General features: G+C 40.4%; 2 protein-coding genes across 2 annotated transcripts in view; one reads left to right on the plus strand and one right to left on the minus strand.

The window, feature by feature from the left end:
* UBE2V2 (ubiquitin conjugating enzyme E2 V2) overlaps positions 1-12,804 on the plus strand; it is a 59,472-nt gene extending 46,668 nt beyond the window's left edge. The window contains exon 4 of the mRNA XM_003278451.4: positions 8,749-12,804. Within this exon, the coding sequence (XP_003278499.1) occupies positions 8,749-8,895 (147 nt within the window). The 3' untranslated portion in view covers positions 8,896-12,804. The remainder of the gene's footprint in view (positions 1-8,748) is intronic.
* Positions 2,171-4,195, minus strand: LOC100582564 (uracil-DNA glycosylase). The gene has a single exon (XM_030795537.1). The coding sequence runs from the start codon at positions 4,130-4,132 to the stop codon at positions 3,191-3,193; it is 942 nt and encodes a 313-aa protein (XP_030651397.1). The 5' UTR covers positions 4,133-4,195; the 3' UTR covers positions 2,171-3,190.
* Positions 12,805-13,501: the final 697 nt, after the last annotated feature.

A 13,501-nucleotide genomic window follows, 5' to 3' on the forward strand; every position in this document is an offset into this window, starting at 1 on the left:
AAAGTGCTGGGTGGGATTACAGGCGTGAGCCACCATGTCTGGCCAAGTTGAAAATTTTTAAATTAAAATGTTCTCCGTCAGATTGCTGTAAAACTTTCTAAATTCTTACTCTCAATTGCAATGTTTATCTTGTCAAGGAGCAATAGAATTCAGTTCGTGGCCTGCCCCTTTCCATGGACATACCTTGAGTAGCGCTACTCTCGGGAATACATCTAGAAGTGTGCCGTGGCGTGGGGCTTTCTTCAGCTTGAATATTGCCAAGCTGCTCTCCTCACGGCTGGGTCAATGTCATCCCCACCAGTGGTGTATAACAGGACCCTCTGAATGTATATTCCCACCAACCCTTCTTACTGTCAATCTGGAATGGGGACTGGGAAATAGAAAAATAAATACTGATTTTAATCATTATTGGAGTGCAGATGTGTGTATAGAGGGTTGTGGGTAGGGTGAAGATATTGGACATCTGTTTTTCTCTTCATTTACATCTAAGAGTTTGGATTATTACTTTTATAACTAGTAAATGGTACAGAATTTCACACTGGTGATTGTGCCAGGATAGTTTTTATATTTTGAGGCTCTTTAAGTATCTCATGAATTGTAGTTCATAGGCATTGATGGTGGGTGTTGCTTTAGTAATTTTAGTTTATATGTATTTAATACGACGAGGCAAAGTTATTCCCTGTGGGTGGTTAGCACTCTGAAGTGTAAATTTCATTGTCTTATGCAGTGAGATCTCACATTTTGGAGGTCATTGTATGTTGTAGACTGATAAGATGCAGATTTTGTTCTGACATATTTATTTTCTCATGCTCTTTACTGCATCCTCTCTCTTCATCTTTTTTGTTTTTCTTTTCCTCCAGTTTTTTTTTTTTTCTGCACCCTGTTGGTATTTCACAGGATTTGCAATTACTTATGTTTATTTAGCTACCATTTACAGCTGGAAGTGTTTGTTTCTGCTTTAGAAATAGGTTGGTATTCTCTCTACTTATTTTTATAAACTGTTCAGTTATGGAGTCTATTTAAAATAGGCTAAGGAGGTTGCCACTCTTTAAAGTGAAAGTGTTAGAGGAAGCATTTTAAATGTACCTTACCATTGTAACATTTTTCTTACTCTTTTAGTTAGTTTCTTTTCTTCTCTTTTTTTTTTTTTTTTGAGATGGAGTTTCGCTCTTATTGCCCGGGGTAGAGTGCAGTGGTGCAATCTTGGTTCACTGAAACCTCGGCCTCCTGGGTTCAAGTGATTCTCCTGCCTCAGCCTCCCTAGTAGCTGGGATTACAGGCGCCCACCAACATGCCCAGCTAATTTTTTGTATTTTTAGTAGAGACGGGGTTTCACTATGTTGGTCAGGCTGGTCTTGAACCCCTGATCTCAGGTGATCCACCCACCTCAGCCTACCAAAGCGCTGGGATTACAAGTGTGAGCCACTGCGCCCAGCGTTAGTTTCTAAAATAAATATCACTCTAAAATTATCTTTCTTTTCTACTTTCAAACACTTTTATTGTGATATAATTCACATACCATACAATTCAACCATTTAAAGGGTAAAATTCAAGAGTTTTTAGTATTCACAACATTGTGGAATCACTGCCATGACCCAGGTTTGGAACATTTTTATTCTTCCCAAAGCAAATCTGTGCCCATCAGTTGTCATTTCCCATCCCATCTCCCTCAACCCTAAACAACCATTAATCCACTTTCTTTTTTTTTTTTTTTTTGAGGCACAGTCTCACTCTGTCGCCCAGGCTGGAGTGCAATGGCTTGGCTCACTGCAAGCTCCGCCTCCTGGGTTCACGCTATTCTCCTGCCTCAGCCTCCCAAGTAGCTGGGACTACAGGTGCCTGCCACCACACCCGGCTAATTTTTTGTATTTTTAGTAGAGATGGAGTTCCCCGTGTTAGCCAGGATGGTCTCGATCTCCTGACCTTGTGATCTGCCCGCGTTGGCCTCCCAAAGTGCTGGGATTACAGGCGTGAGCCACTGCGCCCAGCCCACTTTCTGTCTTTATAGATTTACCCATTCTGGATGTTTCATATAAATAGAATCATAGAGTATGTATTCTTTGGTGACTTAACGTAATGTTTTCAAGATTACCCATGTTTGTAGTGTGTATTGGTACTTTATTCCTTTTTATTGTTTTTTTTTTTTTTTTTTTTTTTTTTTTTTGCACAAAACAGACTTTTATTAACAAACCTCGCGTAGGGCCAACTCTAACCCGACTAACAGCAAAAACAGCATTGCTAACAAGATCAAGGATGGAGGTGCAGACCCAGTAAAGACTGTCTCTTAAAAAAAGGATTGGGAAAATATATATATCTGCATGAGTACTTTTTAAAAAACTAAAACTTTCCAGTGTTGCAGAAAAAAATATCCCAAAGTGATTTCAGTCGGCTAAAAAAAACAGCACTTGGCAGTCTGTGCTGCCTTAAAAACCCCAACTGGAGATAACCCTAGGAGAAAATCACCCCTACCCCATAAAGACAAAATTCCCTTTTCTCCTCTTCCTTGTTCAAATTCCACTGCTTATTCCAACCAACACCCAAGGAATAACAAGACCCAGCTTACTTCTCTCAGTCCCTTATCTGATAAGGCTCACAGCAATCTTAACCTCTACTACAATCAGGAAATTGAGCCCTAATTTCTGGGCCAGATTCTGGAAAGTTGCAAAACATCCTTATGCTGTGAGGGGCCTGAGGACTCCTTCAAAGATCAAGGGGGCAGTGGAACTGGCAGAGACTGGCATGCCTTCCCTGCAGGGCTGAGACAAGGTGACCTTTCTAAGCAAAAACACCCCAACACGTGTCACTGAAAGTCTAACCAGGCAAAACCAAGGAGCAGCAGGCGCCAAACTAGGGCTGTGCCTAAAAGGTGCACATCTCCCCCGTTTTGCCATAAAGGCAAGGGAGATAAAGAGAGCCAACTGAGTATTTGACCTCATCTGTCTTCTGAGAAGTCTGCGTATTTTAGGCTGAAGCCATGTTGCAGAGAAAGACATTTGGTCAAAGGGTAGCCTTTGTTGTTTGTGGTTGGATACAGTTGCCATTCCTGGACAGCCTGGTTCGTGGCTGCTTTCTGGAAGCTTTTCCCCCTTACGCAGAGTACTTAAGAATTAATAGGAAAAATTTCAGTGGAACTTCCTAACTGACAAATATGTCAAAAGCAGATTCTCAAAGGCCACCCCTCAGCTGATGATCACAGCTCCTTCCAGTCGATGGGCTTCTTGCCAGACTTCTGCAGCAGCTCATTGGTCTTTGAAAAGTGTTTACGTCCAAAGAACCCTCTATACACCGACAAAGGGGAAGGATGAGCCGTCTGTAGTACATGGTGCCGCTTCCTATCAATGGCACTGCCCTTCTTCTGAGCATAAGAGCCCCAGAGCAAGAAAACAAGGCCATTCGAGTTCTGATTTAGCCAGGACACAACTGCATCAGTGAATTGCTCCCAGCCTCGCTCCTTATGAGAGTTGGCTTGATGGGCCCGAACCGTGAGGACAGCGTTGAGTAGGAGAACACCTTGCTTGGCCCACCCAGATAAATCTCCATGGCCAGGATGAACAAAACCCTCTATGTCTGTAGACAGCTCTTTATAAATGTTCTCCAAACTGGGGGGAGGCGGAACAGGCCTTTGAACACTAAAGCAGAGCCCGTGAGCTTGATTAGGTCCATGATATGGATCCTGTCCCAGGACGACAACCTTCACATCTCTTATGTCACACATCTGGGTCCAGGTGAAGACTTGGTGTGGGGGTGGATAAACAGTGTAATGCTTTCTTTCTTCTGCAACAAATCCCATTAGCTTGATAAAATACGGTTTCCCGAACTCCCCGCTGAGGTGCTTCTTCCAGCTCTCTCCAAAGCCCACGGGCACGTTGCGGGCCGCGAGTCTGAGCAGGGCCGCGGCCTTGTTCCTCTGGATCCGGTCCAACTGCTCAGCACTCAGCGGCGAGGAGGGCGGCGTCCCGGGCTCCTCCTGCCCGGCCGGGGCCTTCTTGGCTGGGATGGCCGCCGCATCTCCGCTTTCCTCAGGCACCCCCTCCGCGCCGGTCCCCAGGACGGCCGGCTCGGGGCTGGGGGCGCGTCGCTTCCTGGCGGGGCTAGGGGAGAAAAAGGAGTAGAGCGTCTTCTGGCCGATCATCCCGGAGCTGAGGAGACAGAGAACGGGCGCCACCCGGGAACCCACGAGGCTAGCCCTGGCTGTGGCGGTCAGCAATTGGCCTATTCCTTTTTATTGTTGGACAATATTCCATTGTATGGAGATCCCATTTTATTTATCCATGGTAGATATTTCTATTTTCCTACTTTTGGCTGTCATGAATACTGTTGCTATGAATATTTGTGTACAAGTTTTTGAGTGGGCAAATATTTTCATTTCTTTTGGATATATATTTAGGAGTGGAATTGTTGGGTCATATGGTATCTATGTTTTAGTTTTTGAGGAACTGTCAAGGCGGTTTTCTAAAGTGAATAGGCCGTCTTACATTGCTACCACTAGTGTATGCAGGTTCCCAGCTTCTCCACATCCTTGCTAACCCCAAATAAAAAATCTACAACACAAACACAAAAATAAAAAGCAAGAAATTAAAACATAAAAACATAAACAATCACCTTCAAAAAATGGAAAAGGAGACAGCGTTTCGTCATCTTGGCCAGGCTGGTCTCGAACTCCTGGGTTCAAGAGATCCACCTGCCTATCTCTCCCAAAGTGTTGGGATTACAGGTGTGAGCCACTGCACCTGACCTGCCTTTCTGGACTACTGTAGCTTTGTAGTAAGTTTTTTTGTTTGTTTTTGAGACAGAGTCTTGCTGTGCTGCCCAGGCTGGATTGCGGTGGTTCGATCTCGGCTCACTGGAACCTCCACCTCCTGGACTCAAGCAGTTCTCGTGTCTCAGCCTCCCAAGTAGCTGGGATCACAGGCATGTGCCACCACGCCTGGCTAATTTTTTGTATTTTTAGTAGAGATGGGGTTTTACCATGTTGGCTAGGCTGGTCTTGAACTCCCAGCCTCAAGTTGATCTGCCTGCCTTGGCCTCCCAAAGTGCTGGGGTTACAGGAGTGAGCCACCACGCCTGGCCTGTAATAAGTTTTGAAATCATAACTTTGTTCTTCTTTTTTTAATATTGTTTTGGCGATTCTGGGTTTCTTGCATTTGCTTATGAATTTTAAGATAAGCCTGTTCATTTCTGCAAGCAAGAAAAAAGCAGTTGAAATTTTAATAGGAGTTGTATTGAATCTCTAAATTAACTTGATGAATATTGTCATCTTCACAGTAATATGTCTTCTGACCCATGTGTATTTATTTAGCTCTTTAATTTCTATCAACTGTATTATAGAGTTTTTAAAAATTATTTTTATTTATTTATTTTTTTGAGCTGGAATCTAGCTCTGTTGCCCAGGCTGGAGTGCAGTGGCATGATCTCAGTTCACTGTAACCTCTGCCTCCTGGGCTCAAGCAATTCCTGTGCCTCAGCCTCCCAAGTAGCTGGGATCACAGGCACGTACCACCACGCCCGGCTAATTTTTGTATTTTTAGTAGAGACGGGGGTTTTGCCATGTTGGCCAGGCTGGTCTTGAACTTCCAACCTCAGGTGGTCTGCCTGCCTCGCCCTCCCAAAGTGCTGGGATTACAGGCATGAGCCACTGCACCCGACCTTTAAATTATTTCTATTTAAATTTTTTTTCTCTTTTTTTCTGGGGAGGGAGGGAAAGGGGGAGGTAGGGTGGTAGGAAGGAGGGAGGGGAGCTATTTTACAGTTTTCAGTGCACAAGTTTTGCACTTTTGTTAAATTTATACTTAGGTATTTTATTAATTTTTATTTCAGATTGTTGCAAGTGTAAAGAAAAACTAATTTTTGTATATGGAACCTGTATCTTGTTGCCTTGATGAACTTGTTTATTAGCTCTAATAATTTCTTTAGTGGATTCCTTAGAATTGTCTATATACCAGATCATTTCTTCTATTTCCTCTGCAAACAGAGGTAGTTTTACTTCTTCTCTTTCTAATCAGGGTGCCTTTTACTTCACTTTCTTAATTGTCCTGGCTAGAACCTCTCCAATACAGTGTTGAATGGAAGTGATGAGAACGGGGCCAGGTGGTGGTGGCTCATATCTGTAATCCCAGCACTTCGTGAGGCCGAGGTGTGTAGATCCCTTGAGCCCAGGAGTTCGAGACCAGCCTGGCCAAGATGACGAAACCCTGTCTCTATAAAAAATACAAAAATTGGCCGGGCACGGTGGCTCATGCCTGTAATCCCAGCACTTTGGGAGGCTGCGGCGGGTGGATCACGAGGTCAGGAGTTCAAGACCAGCCTGGCCAACATAGTGAAACCCTGTCTCTACTAAAAATACAAAAAATTAGCCGGGTGTGGTGGTGAGCACCTGTAATCCTAGCTACCTGCGAGGCTGAGGCAGGAGAATCGCTTGAACTGGGGAGGCATGGGTTGCAGTGAACCAAAGTAGCTGGGCCTGTGGTGGTGCACGCCTGTAGTCCCAGCAACTTGGGAGGCTGAGGTGGGAGGATCACCTGAGCCCAGGGAGGTCAAGGCTGCAGTAAGCCACAATTGTGCCACTGCACTGTAGCCTGGGCAACGAGTGAGACCCTGTCTCAAAAAAAAAAAAAAAAAAAAATATATATATAATATATATATATATATATATATATATATATATAAAAAGAAGGGATGAGAATGGACATCCTTATCTTATTCCTCATCTTAAGAGGAAAGCATTTGGTCTTTATTAAATATGATGTTAGCTCTAAGTTTTTTGTAGTTTCCTGTTAGGTTGAGGGTTAGTTTCCTTCTATTCCTAATTTATTGAGTATTTATATCGTGAATGGTTGTTGGATTTTGTCAAATGCTTTTTTGCATCCATTGAGATGATCATGGTTTTTGTTCTCTGTTCTGTGAATGTGATATATTACTCTGATTTTTAAAATATTGAATCTATGTTGTGTTTCTGGGATAGGTCCTACTTGTGTATAATCTTTTTTGTTTGGAGACGGAGTCTCGCTGTGTCGCCCAGGGTGGAGTGCAGTGGCATGATCTCAGCTCACTGTAACCTCCGCCTCCCGGATGCAAACAATTATCCTGCCTCAGCCTCCCGAGTAGGTGGGACTACAGGTGCACACCACCACGCTAAATATTATATTATTATATATTTATAAACACAAATATTATTGTATTTTAGTAGAGATGCGGTTTCACCGTGTTGCCCAGGCTATTCTCGAACTCCTGAACTCAGGCAATCTGCCCACCTCGGCCTCCTAAAGTGCTAGGATTACAGGCGTGAGCCACCATGCCCAGTCTGTATATAGTCTTATATGTTGCTTGAGGTCAGCTGTAGATGACAGCTTATGGCCTTCTCATCTCTTTCATAAGTCTGTGCACAGCCCTACACATGTGTGTGGTCTTCTAGATTCCCAGGCCTGTTTGGAGACACCTCATTTCCCAGCTTGTCTGCTTAAGTATTTTGGTTACCTTCCTGTTTTTTTTTTTTTTTTTTTTGGAGACAAAGTCTCGGTCTGTTGCCCAGGCTGGAGTGCAATGGCGCGGTCTTGGCTCACTGCAGCCTCCACCTCCCAGGTTCAAGCGATTCTCCTGCCTCAGCCTCCCAAGTAGCTGGGAGTACAGGCACGTGCCACCACACCTGGCTAATTTTTGTATTTTTAGTAGAGGCGGGGTTTCACTATCTATGCTGGCCATGCTGGTCTCAAACTCCTGACCTTGTGATCCGTCCGCCTTGGCCTCCCAAAACGTTGGGATTACAGGCGTGAGCCACCGCATCCGGCCCACCTTCCTGTTTGACTCAACTTTTTTTGACAAATGCCCAAGGTAGGAGGTGAGTGAAGATATGTGAGCTCTGAGGTCAGATAAAGGAAAGCTCTCTGTGAGTGGAGTTTTCCAGGGAACTGCAGGACAGGTCAAATGCTGACAGTTAACTGGGAATGGGCTTCCAAGGAGCTCCATCCCTATTCTGTTGCTCTTTCACAGAAGATTAATTTGAGTTGGGTGCTGTGGTTCATGCCTGTAATCCCAACACTTTGGGAGGCTGAAGCAGGTAGATCACTTGAGCTCAGGAGTTCGAGACCAGTCTGGGCAACAGGTGAAACCCTGTCTCTACGAAAAATAGAAAAATTAGCCTGGCGTGGTGGTGGGTGCCTGTAATCCCAGCTACTTGGGAGGCTGAGGCAGGAGAATTGCTTGAACCTGGGAGGCGGAAGTTGCAGTGAGCCAGGATCGTGCCACTGTACTCCGCCTGGGTGACAGAGCGAGACTCTGTCTCAAAAAAAAAAAAAAAAAAAAAAAAAAAGAATAATTAGGAATAGTGCATAGAATACATTGGAAAGAAAAATCTGAAAGAAGAGATCAGGTTAGTAGCTTTCGTCTGAATCTCAGTGTGAGATAATTCCCCAGATTTTGGGCAGTGGCATTGGAAACAGAGAGGAACCTTTTGACCTTATTCCATTAAGAAAGAATTGGTAAATTTATTTACAAAGTAGTTATTTAGTATAACACTTATTTCTGATGACCAAAGTTCACTATATGTTTTATATCTTTATATTTTCCCAAAATATTAAACTAATTATGATAAAATATACTAATTATGTTATTAGTAATTTCATAGTGTATGTTTTGTGAAAATAGAGGCAAGCTATGAATTCTCAAAATCATTCTTATTAAAATATGCTTAACAAATTGGTGCCATAGTACTTTAAACTTGCTAGTTAACTGTACTCTTTCCTCCCCTTTCAGGTGGATGCCCGGAGCATACCAGTGTTAGCAAAATGGCAAAATTCATATAGCATTAAAGTTGTACTTCAAGAGCTAAGACGTCTAATGATGTCCAAAGAAAATATGAAGCTTCCACAGCCACCAGAAGGACAAACATACAACAATTAATTTTAGTGGATCTCAAACTTGTCTTAAATCAACAACCTTCTACTCATGTTAATGTCTTGATTAAATATCACAATGCAAAATACCCACACATTAAGTAAAAGAATTCCAGCTGGTAAACATGACCTGGACATTTGTAAGAATATATTTAATATATGTACATCCATTATGTTTTCAGGTAACAGGAGGAAAAATGCAGCACAATTTTTTTTCTCTTGAAAGGCACTGTCATTTAAACATAAACCTGGAGTACTCGAAATAGAATTCAGGTTTACAAGATGAAAGCGTGTGGAGAAGTGTCAGATGGCAGTGGAAACGTGTGTTTCTAAAAAGTAAAAATCTCAAGAAAGAAAACAGAAATGGCATGCTTTACCCATCTTGCTTAGTGAAAGAGAGCTGCAGTTGAAATTGTTTAAAAAGTAGCAGGTACAACGAATATTGTCACAGATGTGTTAATTTTTGAAGCAATGTGGGTGCTGACTACTAGTATCAAAAATATGTTCAGGATTGTTTTGATACCTGTATTTATAATAAAAAATGTTGGGGGGAGTTGATGAATTCCTGTTAAAAGCTGTTCTTGTGTGTTACATGTAACAGACATGGTAAATATTTGTTTACAGTCTTTGTTTAACAAACCATGCATTTAAGTTTAAGTGAAGTCAACAAAAAGGAAATAGGTGTATGGATATGTGATTTTGAGATTAAAGTTAGTCTTAAAATGTAAATAAAATGTGGAACGTGTCCTCAGAGACTGTGCCATTTCTATTATGTTGATGTAGTATATGTACAGTACCTTGCTAGGGAAGCAAAAATTGGAATTATTGTAGCTTTTCATGTAGACACACTTTTATTTACCCTATTTTGTGTACTTCTTGTGAATTACAATTTGCAGACTATTTCAGAAAAGAAATTATCTAGTTTAATTTCTTCTTTGGACAAGGAGGAGTCCTAGGTATTATATTTTGAGTTTGATTTCACCAGAAATAATAATTAATATTAAAAAGATCTTTGCATTCTGGCAGTTCTTTTAGGATTATAGGTTGCAAATTATCCAAATATATATCCCATTTTTTAAAGCATAATATCTTTTTTAGTTGTTTTTCTGTGAAGCTTTTGTTTAATAAATAGGGTCAACTAATTGGAGACTTTTCTCTTCCAGTTAGGGATTTTAATACTAACAAGGATAACTTTATTCATCCCACGTATTCTCTACTCTGACAAATATGAACTCTAAAGTTGAAAATTCATTTATGTTCTGCTTTCACCACAATGACATGAGGCTTTAGGTCACTGTTTCGCTTCAAAGTACCGGATACAAAGCTTTGTTGAAAATGCTGTTTGATGAATTCACTGAAGAATATAGAAAGGTGGTCAGGTAAAGTCTTCTTTTATTTTGTCAAGCTTAATAATTTGTCTCATGCTTTACCCCGGTATATATAGGCAAACCAAAACCTTATCAAATATTAAATTAGATGTTTAAACTTTGCTTATAAAGTATTGGCCATGTGGTGGCTCACGCCTCTAATCCCAGCACTTTTCGGAGGCTGAGACGGGCAGATCACTTGAGATCAGGAGCTTGAGACCAGCCTGGCCAACATGATGGAACCCCGTCTCTACTAAAAATACAAAAAATTAGCCAGGTGTGGTGGTGGGCACTTGTAGTCCCAGCTACTCGGGAGGCTGGGCAGAAGAATTGCTTGAAACTGGCAGACAGAGATTGCAGTGAGCCGAGATCGCACCACTGCTCCAGCCTGGGCAACAGAGCAAGACTCCATCTCAAAAAGAAAAAAAAAAAAAAAAAAAGAAAAATATTAATAATTGACCTTGGCTGTATATTAAAATAGTTACTTTTGTAGTAGAGCACATTTCTCAAACATGCCCTCAAAGGCTTTTATCAAGCTCATATACAGTTAAAGCTTTGAGCTACCTTTTCTTGGCCAATAAAGTCACTGACAGTTTATGTAAACATTAATTTCAACATGGCTGTTCCATTTTAATTATCAAAAATGTTTAAAATGCTTTAAGATGACACATAGAGAACATACACATACATAAAAATTAGTGCATGTGTAATTTGTTAAATTTGAAATGAACTATTACCTTGAAATATAGTCTTTAAAAATTTTTAATGGTTAAAGAAGATTAAGTTGAATGAAACTGTAGTCTAATGGTAACTGATTATCTGAATCCATTTCTCTGATAACCTCCTTTCCATTTTGAAAATGTGTCTTATTATACATGGAAGCTAGTAACTACGTGAATGCTGTTGGCAGGATGAGGGTCTGGGTACTTCAGTCTCTTGTCCTCTTTCGTTCCCCCAAATCCACCATTGTGAAGTTGCCAACCCCCTGCCCTCTTCCCCTGCCAAGTACATGTTGTCAGAGTCAGCCCTTTAATGTTCATTTGCCCTCTTGTTTGTGGGATTATGGATCTCTGCAGAAATCTGCATGCCAATTAACCCATTTCTAAAGCAGAATCCATTTTGCATGTCACAATCAAGATGTACTTGGCAATCTAAGACACACTGGGAGACTGTAAGAGGAATTAATATAGAAAAGCTCTTAATTATAATAACATTTGGAAGAAATTTTTCCTTTGTTTTATAAAGTGGCTAAGGTTGTAGGAGTGTGTGGTATTTATTACCTTTTAAATGAACTGTAAAATTGCCTTAGAAATTTGTTTAAAAGGCTAGCAAGTGAGACCCTTGAGGATGATCATATATCAATAAAGATTACCAAAAGAAACTTCCTGTCCTGTTAGGTCAGTGTTATGATTTAATGCTTTTAATTACTTAACCAATTTTAAGAATTGATAATTTTTAAAAATATTTTTTTCTACCATTCTAAAATAATGTCTTTTGTTGTGGGTTTATGTGTAACTACAGGATTTTGGAACATAAACATTTTGAAGGATAGTCAATGGTATTTAGTCTTGGATATAAAAATAGAGAAAATTTATAGCTTTATGTTATTAAAATAATTGATCACACTTAGAGTGATTTGAGGTTTTTGCAGAGTAGATTTGTTTGACTCATGGTTTATTAGTCTGGATTACTTAAGAACAATATGTTGATTTTAATGTTAATTCCCACTAAATATATACTGTTGATAAATACGTGTGAAATTAATATTGTTTTGAAAATGTAGAGGACACAGCTGGGTATTATGAATGCTTTTTTCTTAATAGGTTTGGTGTGTGTGGCTTTGGATGGTTCTGCTGATGCATCATGGAAAGACAGCAGGGAACTGTAGCCTGCCATCAAAACTGTATCAACTCTTTTAATGGGCATGTGACTGTATTAGGTATATTTTGAAGAATATAAGTACTGATGATAAAGTCTAGTATGCATAATAGGATTTTGGAGGCATTTCAGGAATTTTCCTTTTATAGTATGTTTTTTAGGCATCTGTATGTGTGATGTCATGGTATCATTTATTGCTGGGATGGATCGAAAAGCACTGCTTTTACTTTTCTGATAAGTATCAAAATAATTTTCCAGTACCAACTCGACTGGCTTTTAATTATTGTCACACACACACAAAATTCAACTCCTCAAGGTTTGGGAAAATTGTGTATTTTTTTGTGTACAACATAAAAGTGTCATAAAAAGAAATGGATGAATTGTTGATAGGAACATTACCAGTTAATTTTTACCTGATACTGAGTTTACTGTAAAATAGGAAATGCATAGGAAGGAATACCTCTTAAATAATATGCCTTATAGAATGATGAAATCTTACCATAGTTCATACTGAAAATGTTGTTTATTTAAAAGTATTGTAGAGTGTTGAAAATAAAGATACACAATAAGTATTTTCTGAAGAGAAAATTAATGAAGGTATTTAATGATATAGGAAATAAGTGACAAGTTAAAGTCCATTTTGTTGCAATAAAGGAGTTGTGCAAACTCAAGGAGTGAGTTACGTGATTGAAAAAAATCATTGGATACGAGGAGGTTGCTATGGTGTTTATATCCTTAGTAGGATCTTTTCATCTAAAAAATCCCCAAGAATCTGCTCCATCTCATGTTTAAAATTAAAAAAGAATTTTTTTTTTTTTTAAGAGAGGGTCTCGCACTATCACCCAGGCTGGAGTGCGTTGGTGCAATCATGATTCACTTTACCCTTGGCTATCCTGGGCTCCAGTGATCCTCCCGCCTCAGCTTCCTGAGTAGCTGGCACTACAGGTGCACGCCACCATGTCTGTTTTTTTTTGTTGTTGTTGTTTTGCTTTTTGTGTTTGGTAGAGACCGGGTCTCACTATGTTGTATAGGCTGGTCTGAAACTCTTGGCCTCAAGTGATCTTCCTGCCTTAGCTTTCCAAATGCTGGGATAACAGACATGAGCCACCACCCCTGGCTGGCATCTCATATTTCTGTGTAGTCTATAAGACCGTCTCAAAAGTTTTTGCTTCAGGTTAATTTGTGAAATAAATGATAAAGGCTGATAGATCTTGTTTTCTTATAGAGATTCCAGGGATTATCCTTTCTCCAGTGTTTAACTGACCAAATACCATGTAAGTGTTGTGCAGTGATCCATTTGCTGCCAAATATATAGACTCAATGTGTGAATTCTTCTATCTTCTCCTTGTCAATAGTGAGCAGCTACTT

The sequence above is a fragment of the Nomascus leucogenys genome, chromosome 16 (genome assembly GCF_006542625.1).
Source record: "Nomascus leucogenys isolate Asia chromosome 16, Asia_NLE_v1, whole genome shotgun sequence".
Classification (NCBI taxonomy): domain Eukaryota; kingdom Metazoa; phylum Chordata; class Mammalia; order Primates; family Hylobatidae; genus Nomascus; species Nomascus leucogenys.

What these genes read in the sequence shown, in the direction of transcription:
- LOC100582564 (XM_030795537.1), bottom strand. Translation starts at nt 4,132, where the DNA reads ATGATCGGCCAGAAGACGCTCTACTCCTTTTTCTCCCCTAGCCCCGCC.